At 41.7% G+C, this 10,560-nt stretch overlaps 1 protein-coding gene across 1 annotated transcript in view; it reads left to right on the forward strand.

Annotated features, from left to right (window-relative positions):
- The window catches only part of LOC143285289 (forkhead box protein P1-like), a 43,336-nt gene extending 32,981 nt beyond the window's left edge, over window positions 1-10,355 (forward strand). The window contains exons 3-8 of the mRNA XM_076592551.1: window positions 2,410-2,473; window positions 3,387-3,449; window positions 4,673-4,749; window positions 6,870-6,971; window positions 9,453-9,584; window positions 10,287-10,355. Of these exons, the coding sequence (XP_076448666.1) occupies window positions 2,410-2,473; window positions 3,387-3,449; window positions 4,673-4,749; window positions 6,870-6,971; window positions 9,453-9,584; window positions 10,287-10,355 (507 nt within the window). The remainder of the gene's footprint in view (window positions 1-2,409; window positions 2,474-3,386; window positions 3,450-4,672; window positions 4,750-6,869; window positions 6,972-9,452; window positions 9,585-10,286) is intronic.
- The last annotated feature ends 205 nt before the right edge of the window (window positions 10,356-10,560 follow it).

Consider the following 10,560-nt stretch of genomic DNA (forward strand, 5'->3'; position numbering starts at 1 on the left):
AGGGGGGTAGGAGGGGGATAACGGGAAGAAACGGGGAGGGGAGGAGGGGGGTGTAGGGGGGGAAATCCATGATGATGACTATCAGGAAGCGAGCCTGCCTGCCCGCCTTTGCTTGTAATGCTCTTCACGTCATGTTTGCTTATTTGTCCAGGAAAGTGGTTTGGGTGAGTGGGGGTGATATGTGTGTGGGGGGGAGTGGGGAGGGGGGGGGGGGTAAGGTGGAAGTCATCAACCTCCGCCTAAGACCCATTCTCAGGGAAACAATAGAAGAGTTCTTCTGAGAGACTGAATAGACAGCCAGTTGCTGTCTGTCTGGGCCTCCCCGCTGGAGGCAAACCTTTGGCGGATGTACTCCTGTCGAAATGAAAGAAACCGCACGCGCGGTTGACCAAACAGGCCTGTATTGCGCCCGTAAAATGGATGAGTCTTGGTAACTTCCGACTGCCTCAGTTTAAATCAAAACTACACATTTGTGCGTTCTCAGATCTGAAAACGCACACTCTGACTGCAGCCATATCGGTTGGCGAAATTTCAGGGAGGGGGGAAGGGGAGGGGGATCAACTATTGTCTCTTGCATCTATTTTTGTACCGGACAGTGACGAAATTGTGCAGCGGGTGCGTGTTTTTTTTTTTTTTTTTTTCTTTCTTTTTTTTTCCTGAATGAACACAGGAGTACATTTGTTTTGCAGGTCTTATTAAATAAAGTCTTATTATTGTGTCCTAAACTCAAGGGCCTAATTTAACGAAAATGTTCGCGCGTTTTGAAACAGAGATAGTTGAGCAGAATTTTCACACACGGTAATGCGCGGATGATTCACAGGAATCGTGGGTACTTCCGGCTGTCTCGATTTGACCAAAATGACATTGGTCAACTTTGCCACTTCCAGATCTAAATACAAAGTCTACAAAACGTAGTCACGAAACGTAAATTCCCGCAATATAGGTTGATGAAATTTCAACAAAAGAAGTCCAAACATTTGACTGACGTACATTGTCTACACTGGTCTCTATTTTGGTTTCGCAGAGTGACAAGTGTGTGCAGCGGTTCATGCCGGCTTTGCTGAATTAACAAAGGATGGATTTGTGTTTTTCGGGTTTCATTGTTGTTCAAGAGCAAGTCGGTGTAAATATGGTGTTTAGATGGTGTATGAATAACAAAATGTACCGACGTTCAAATGAGAGAAAGAGGCCAAGTAATGCAGATGAATATCAGGTACTGCTGCCAGCTGTCTCTATTTGATCAAAACATGTGATGGTGATGCTGCTCTCCCAGATCTAAGTCAGCCAGCTGAGACGGGGAAGAAATGGGTCAGATGGGATTGCCAAGGGAAGAGTGGGGGTGAGATTTCAGGGAGGGAGGTAAAAAAAAAAGATGAACACTGTGATGCCTCTGTTCTTTGTCACCATCACCCCAACCTAACCCTGGAAGGGATTAACACACACAAAAAATATTGCGGCCGTTGTCACGATTTATTCTAGTTTCATTGTTTGTTGCATTGTTGGAAGTGATGCCGTCTGCATATTTTTTATGGCTTATTTGCATATTATGACTGGTCAGCTTCATGGAAATAGGGGTTCTTGGTTTTCTGCACTGCATTTCCCCCCCTTCTGTTGTCTTCATGGCAAAAAAAACAAAACAAAAAAAAACCCTCTTAATCCAAGGGATCTATTTCTGTGTGTCATGCAGACATGCAGTGAAAGTCTGTCTGGAGCATGTGCCTGGTGGTGTGTGGATTAAGTTGCATTTTGTATCATGCCATGTGTGGAGTGGTGGCCCAGTGGTAAAACATATGCATCCACCTTGGAAGCAAGAGAATCTGAACACAATATTTCCTCCCACTCCTCTTGACCATGAGGTAGATGCTAGTCATGCTGGTGAGCCAATAAACCAAGGTCCGGTGCGTAGAGTGCACCTGTACACTTGTAGTCTGAAAAAAGAAGAAAATTACAGGTGGTACTGCACTGTGATATGTATAACATAATCATATCTATCTATCTGTATCTCTCTCTCTATATATATATATATATATATATATGTATTCATAGTAGCACACTCTCCCTGGGGAGATCAGCCCAAATTTCACACACAGAAATCTGTTGTGACAAAAGAGTAGTACATTACAGTACAATACACTGCAACAACAACACAATACACAGAAGTTTGTTTTGTTGGATTACAAACAAATGATTCCCTCCGGTATCTTCATACAGCTATACCCACATTGATTGTTCTTGTGCCTAATTTTCTTTTCCAGGTTTCTCTCTTTTTCAGGTTCTACACGACTGACTTGGGCAGTAACCAATAATATTAGATACTGGGGATTGTTGTCACTGTGTGGCCCAGAAAGTAACCTAGAAGTGGAATATTTGTCATGTGTAATTTGTGTGTGTGTGTGTGTGTGCGTGCAGGTGACCAAAGAAAAAGAGCTGCTCCAAGCCATGATGCAGCACCTGCATATGAAGTCACCTACGAGCTTCCCTACTCCTACAGTGTCGTCTTCCTCATCATCGTCCTCATCTTCATCATCATTGTCTATATTGTCATCGACGTCCTCAACCTCCGTACCTCTTCCACTGCCGCCACCTCTGATTACGCCAATGAAAAATAAGAATATGGAACCCTGCTCTGAATCGGTAAGAACATGGGTTTTTGAGTGTGTGTGTGTTTGTGAGTGGGGTGGGGAGGGGAGGGGAGCATGTTTTTTGAGTATGCTGTCTGCTACACATCCTGGCTTGGTTGCACTAGTGACCTTTGCAGCGCTAAGTTGACTGAGCGTCAGGAGTTTTTGAAAGTCTAGGGAATTTGTGAAGATCGCTTGTACCACCCGGCCTGTGCATTCTGAAGCACAGCGAAAGCTTGCCTCAAAGTAGGTGAAGGGAAAACTTGATGGGAGAGTGTTAGACAGCTGTCAGAGTGTAATGACTTAAGAGCATTTCAGTTTTATGCAGACTAAAAAGTTAGACAGTTAATGTGCATGTGACTCAGTTGGGAACTTCTGATCTGATTATTTACACATTTGATATTAATCACTTTATAGAAAGAAAAAAAAAGATGCTTCCATGATGATTATGGAGTTATTGATCATTCCATCTCATTATTTTTTTTATTTTTTAAGAATTAGGAGAAGCTTCAATTCTGTTGACATCTGTCCCCCTCCCCTCAATCTTTGTGTTGCAGACGACGCCAATACTGCCAAAACACCCCATCCTGTCCCCCTTCGTGGGCCCCCCCTTCCTGCCCTCAGTCCCCTCCCCCATGATGCCCATCCCACTCCCCCACACCCCCACCAGCCAGCCCCACCTCCTCCTGCCCCAGCCCCCACCCCCTCTGCCCCCCCTCCTTCCCCCTTCCAGTCGTGCAGGGGGTGGTGGTGGTGGTGGAGGAGGGGGCGGCGGGGGACCAATACGAAGACGGGTATCTGACAAGTGCAATCTTCCCATATCAACAGGTGAGTGGGGGCGTGTGCGGGCACATCACACAGCTTATGTAAGATTCAATATTCAAAAGCTTTATTACTAAAGCAAAGGATAAAAATTTTAGGCATTGCCTAGTCTTCCAATCTGTCCTTGTGACAACAATAAGACAAAACAATAATAATTATGGTAAATACTCCTACTAATACTACGACTACTACTACTGCTGCTACTACTATGACTACTACTACTGACGATAATAATAGTAATCATTATCATCATCATCATAATAAAAAGTCATAAAGGGACCACAGTCACACACTCACACCCAATCACCCACACACACACATATACACACACTTATCCCTCCAGACACAGTCTTTAATTTGAGCTGGGTTGGAAAGACTCCGAGCTGGTTAGCTGGTGAGAATTATAACAGTAATGACAGCGATGGATACTTACATTGCACTCTGTTCAGAGAATTGCTTTAGGTGCTTTACAAAACATAGTGGACAAAACACATTGCATCAATGTAAAATATATACACACACAAATGTGCCAAACAAACTATCCATAAACATAAACACATTGCATGCATACATACATATAAACATACATTCAAATATATATATATATACCCACCCCCTCCCCTTACATGCACACACACACACACACACACACACACACACACACACATGATGCATATGTGTACAGGTACATATTACATATACACACATAGTCAAGCAAACCACATGTACAGAAGAATTACACTGTTTGGATTGACACATCACAACCAAACATACTGCTGAGAGAAGAGGTGAGTTTTGAGGCCAGATGTAAATGAGGCGAGGGAGTCCAAGCATCCGAGGTTGTCAGGGAGTCTGTCCCACGTCTAATGACAGGAGAGTGTGCAGAGGATGACAGGGGGTTTGGTTGGCTGGTGGGACTGCGAAGAGCCGGGAGAGCACTACGCTAATTCTCTTCAGCAGACCAGCATTCCTTTTATTGCAGACAGGTGCCAGAACTAAGGCAGATTCATTTATTCGCAGCAGCGTAACGCAGACGTCGGTGGTATGTGTGTAAAATGTACGCATGTGTCTTTGTGGATGTGGTTTTGTGTGGACATCTTCATGAATGAGTGTGTGTGCGTGTGTGCGCGCTCTCTCATTCTGTTTTTCCAAGCTGTGTGTTGTCAATGTGTTTTCAGACTGTGTATTTGCATGTTGTGCATTTCACCTTCCTAGTGTGTGTGTTTCAGAAATGCAAAGAAATCGTGACTTTTACAAGAGCACGGACGTCAGACCTCCGTTTACCTACGCCTCTCTGATTCGCCAGGTGAGAGAGAGTGCCCTGCTGGTGACACGTGGCCCTCACTTGTGGACTCTGTTCTTAGACACCTTTCTGGGCATCACTTTAGTGACAATGAGAAACTTGTGCACTGTGCCAACTGTACAGATGTATACATCAAAGCATTTTGCTGTCACTGAAATAAGAAATTCAAACAAAACTCTGTTTTGAGAGGAAAAATGAAAAAGGTAATTTATCCAAAACCTCTCTTGAGACTAAAAGGTATACACACTCAGTCACAAACACTATATGCACACACACACACACACACACACACACACACACATGCATGTGTGCACATACATACATGCACATGTGCATGCTCACTGAGAGCGAGGGACATAAGATAGATGCACAAACATTCATTAATGTTTCTGCACAAATATGAATAACGTAGCTCAGATGATCTTTCCCTGTACGGCTTTCACTGTTGGGGGAAAAAAAAGAAAGAGAGATGAATCATCCTGTTTGAACAATTGATTTCATCCAGTTGTTGTAAAAGTCTTGTGCAGAGCACAATGCAGTGAATTGTGTTATAACGAAATTTGTGTAGATTGTGATGAAACTTGACACACATTCAGTTTACTCTGCATGTGTTGTTGCGCTGAATTCAGAGCCAGCATCACCATAACACTGGCTTGGGAAATGATTATACTTAGTAATTAATTGTGAGAAACAGATAATATAGATGAATTATTCTTCAGTTGTCATGTTATTATTATTGCAGGTGTTTTCTGAGACATACAAAAGATTTAAAGAAAAATATTTCAAAAAGGAGAAAAAAAGGGGAAAAAAAACTAATTAAAAAAACAACAAAAAACCAACAGACAAAACCAGACAGAAAGAGCGGTTAATTTTCTTGCCAACGATTTGAGATGAGCGGGCGTTGCCACCTTGGAAGAAAGCTGTGCCAACAAAGGTATTGACGTCCCCATAAAGCAGAAAGGTTGCATCAACCACAGCTCTCAACTCTGCCCGCCCTGTCTGTGTGGGAGGCTTCTGCAGTCTGATCGTTTTTGTGTGTGTGTGTGTGTGTGTGTGTGCCTTTGTTTTCAATGCAGCAGCCTCTAGCTTCCAGGAGAGGATGTTAAATGGAGGGATTGGGGTGGTGGTAGTGGTGAAGGGTTGCTCATGTGGTGGGTGAGGGTGGGGGGTAATAAGGTGGTTGGAGGAGCGTGGGGGATGGGGCACCAATCGGACACATAAATTCATAATTGCATGCTAGTGCTCAGATATGGTGCTCTGCTCCTGAACGCGTCATCGCGTCATATTGAACGTGGCTTGATTTGAATGCATGTGGCCAGAAAAACTGGGCTTCAAATATCCACTGTAAATTATCTTAAAGTCTATGTTCAGATTTGGTTTTATTGGCTAAACCAAACAGTAGATGGTATTCAACTACTGACAAATGTTTTTGAGTTTTGAAAGAAAGACTAATTGCAAGCTGATGGCACGAGAATGGGATTTTCTTGTTTGTGACAGAGAGATATAATATTTACAGAACTTTCCTTGCTGTACCTGATATCAAAATGCATTTCTGTTAGACATAGATGAACACAAAGTATTCAGTTGCTACGTTTCAGACTTTGTATCTCAGAAATCGCAGAACACCATTACCATTAAAGAACACTTAAAAGGACTGATCTACTTTGCAAACTGTTCAGAATGGAGAAAGAAAATGATCCATATATCTTCCGTTATTGTCCTGTACAGCATCATGTAATAGCAAATTAAGTGTATATAAATATATGTAGCCTAAATTCCATACATGTTATTTTAAGTCAGCTGAGATTAGTATTATTCATAGCATCTGGACATGAACAGATAATAACCGTTTAATCAATTAATTTGTTTAGAGCGTACAGGCTGCAACCAACTTTTCTGTCCCATAACACTGAACCTAGTTTGTTGGTGACATGACTGTGTGCTGTTATTGCTTTGTTGAATGATTATGTGTTTGCACCCCTTTAGTAGGAGCATTGACCTACAGTAGATTACAATATCAGTATTTATATCCATATCTCTACATCTGTATTTACATCCATGTCTCTACATCTGGGTAACATGTGTTTTTACAACACCCACCCCTTCCACAACGTTGTTTGCAGGCCATCATTGAGTCGCCCCACAGACAGCTGACGCTCAATGAAATCTACCAGTGGTTTCAGGCCAACTTTGCCTACTTCAGACGGAATGAGGCCACTTGGAAGGTGTGTGTGAGTGAGTGATTGTGTGTGTGTGTCTGTGTGATGTGTGAATAGTGTGGGAGTGCTTGAAAATGTGTACATATGTGTACACACACATCAGTTTTCATTTGGGTATTGATATTGAATATTGGATCTACTGTTTAGATTTCAGAAGATCTGGACATGTGTGTCAGAAAGGTGTATGCTTGTACTTATTTATGTCAGTGTGTATGGGTGCGGGCGAGTTGTGTGTGGGTGAGTTCCATGAAAAATAATTGTTCTTTGAATCACACCACTTTCATTGTCAGGGTCACTGGCTGCAGTTCACAGGAACTGTAAGCCAGAAAACACTGCAGTTTATTTATGATAGATCATCATCCCTTTGAAAGTATGTTGTGCACATTCAGTGAGGGGCGATGTTCTCTTTACACATTATATTAAAACAGGCATGGTCGCTTCACTCCAAACATGACAAAGATGCTGCACCTATAAAAGCCAGCGGAATATCTCACCGGAAGATCTTTTTTGCAGAATCTCTGCAAAACCTGTCAGCAGATTTGATGCTGAAATAAATGTATCATAAATCTCAAACACACTGGGACATGTCTGGTCCATTCTAAAAAAAAAAAGAAAAAAAAGTAAGAAAGAAAGATATGAATGAATGTAGAATGTACAATGAAACAGTAAAAACATTCAAAATAGAACTCTGGATCACCAAAACAGGATCTGCTCACAGTATATAAGGGGGTAGCATCCTGAAGAGCATGGGCACACAGCTCCTTGAGGAAGATAACAGTCTGACCATGCAGGCCAATATTCCCCCTGCAACCCCCCACTCCCAAAATTTCAGACTTGTCAGCATCTTTGGCACCAGGCACGGTTCTGTATTGTGGATATGAAGGAGAACTGTTGGACAAGAAGACTTTCTTACTCATCAGTTTAAGACTTTATTTATAGATTTATAAAAAAAAAAGTAAACAAGAACAAAAACAGATGACCATTTGGTGAGATTGCAAAAGAAAAAAGTCTCCTTTGGAGATACAAAGGGAAGCTATCCTTGAAAGATGGTTGATGGAAGTTACCTCCCATCAGTTGAATGACAACCTTGCCATGTTATTTGACCTGCAGAATAGTTTGCAATAACATGTAGAAAAGTGTTTGTTTTTTCCTGCAGAAAAGGGGGGGGGGGGGTGTTTGGGGTTGTTGTTTTTTTGAGAGGGGGAGGGGTGGAGTTAAACAGGCAGAAAAGCTGGGGTTCTTTTTTTACTTGCAGAAATGTCTGTAACTTACAGAAGTATTTCTTTTTGTTTGGGTGTTTTTTGGGTGTGTTTTTTCGGAGAGGGGGAGGGGGGGTGCAGAAAAGGCTTCTGTGATTAAAGCCCTCAGATCAGATCTCAGCCCTCACAACAGTCCTCAGAAACAATGCAGTAATCCCTCCATGTGCGCACATTTTTACAAAAACCAAAGGCAACAAAATAATGCATGAAAAATGCATAACAGCATCATGAATGTTAAAGGGAAACAAGAGTGGAAATTGAAAACTTCAAAGGGTGCAGCCATCTCAAACATTTGGGGGGAAAAAACCTCTATGGCACTCAGAATACTGTTTTTGAATAGCTCACGGTGTTTGTGCTTTGGTTACTGCTTGAAGTGAATCATACATTTTCCATGGGTGATTGATTGTTTGGTTTTTTGTTTGTTGTTTTTTCTTCTGGATTACATTTGTGATTCCAGGCTGGCAGACATTTATGGTTAAATTTCACTGAGGTTGCCATACCATACCATACCATACCATACCACCATACTATACCATATCATACCATACCATACCACCATACTATACCATACCATACCATACCATACTATACCATATCATACCATACCATACCATACCATACCACCATACCATACCATACCATACCACCATACCATACCACCATACTATACCATACCATACCATACCACCATACCATACCACCATACCATACCACCATACTATACCATACCATACCATGCCACCATACCATACCACCATACTATACCATACCATACCACCATAGCATACCATACCATACCATACCATCATACTCTATCATACCATACCATACCATACCACTATACCATACCATACTATACCACCATACCATACCATACCATACCATACCACCATAGCATACCACAGACGTTTTGTAATATTATAGAAATTGATTTTTTCACTGGGGATGATAAAAATGATAATGATGGTAATGGATGTAGCTTTCCTGTGCGTGATGTAGGATGAACTTTACACCATTGGTAATGATTAATTTTTGTGTGATTTTTTGTTTGTTTTTGTTTTGTTTTTTGTTCTTTTCAATAGAGTGACTAAGTTTGCTATCCTTATCACTTTGTTGCATCAGTTACTTTTCCATTTACAGGTCATTAGTGATGATTTGTATCGGTTTATGCATATTTTGAGTTTGTAGATGTTTGTAGCTGATTCGATTCTGTTGTGTTTCTGTGTAGAACGCAGTTCGCCACAACCTTAGTCTTCACAAATGTTTTACACGGGTTGAGAATGTAAAAGGCGCCGTGTGGACTGTGGATGAGGTAGAATTCTACAAGCGAAGACCGCAGAGATTGAGTGGCGGGTATGTCGTTGGTTGTTTTTGTTTTATTAGTGGTTTTAGTCATTTGCCGTGACAAGTTAATGATTCAACATGTAGACAGAACTGTTTTGTTGGTAGTATTGTTGTTGTTTTTTATGTATGTTTGTTTTTTATTTGTTTTTATATATTCATCTCACAAAATGTTCATTGCACTTGCATCTTTCATCTTTAATCATGGTCTTTGCCTCAAATTGGATATCCGGGAAGTTGCAAAACCAATAGAGTTGTAAATGATGTTGACACCATGAGCTAACATTGAAGAGAAAAGAATTATGTGTGTGTACACAACATGTGAAGCTTACAAGATCTAGTGACGAGGGGCAAAGACATGAAAGCTGAAAGATGCTGTGCAGTGTCCTTTTCTGTTTTCTGGTGCTGGAATCCATGATGTCATGGCTCCATGACTGCATTTTGTTGTTCTCTTTCTTTCTCTCTCTCTTGTATCCCACCGTGCGCACAGAACGCTATTCGCACCAACCTCTCCCTTCATAAATGCTTTGTAAGATGTGAGGTTGAGTGTGGATCATACTGGATGGTGGATGACTTTGAGTTTCTAAGACGACGGCACTCAACCCGAGGGCATCCACGGAAGTATCAGGAAATTGGTATCTGGAAGTAAGCTGCTATCGGTGTTGATGGTGGTTCATTTGCATGTGTAGTTTGTTGGACTGTGTGTGTGTGTGTTTCACAGGGTCAGCAGTTTGCTGCCGATGGTACATGTGTGCCTAGTAAGCTGTGTAGATTCCTGGGCCAGATATGATGTGGTAGGAGCTATAAGCAGCAAAGGTAGACAAAGATGATAACTACCCTGGGCCACTGTTCTGTTTTCCCTGAGACACTTGGGTAGGGGGAGTAAGCAGAGTGGTCAAATGTTCAACAACAGTGTGTTTTGATCATGATAATGATAATAATGATGATAATATTAACGGGACATTTTTAAGCACATAATCTACAGCTCTACAAAC

The sequence above is a fragment of the Babylonia areolata genome, chromosome 8 (genome assembly GCF_041734735.1).
Source record: "Babylonia areolata isolate BAREFJ2019XMU chromosome 8, ASM4173473v1, whole genome shotgun sequence".
Classification (NCBI taxonomy): domain Eukaryota; kingdom Metazoa; phylum Mollusca; class Gastropoda; order Neogastropoda; family Buccinidae; genus Babylonia; species Babylonia areolata.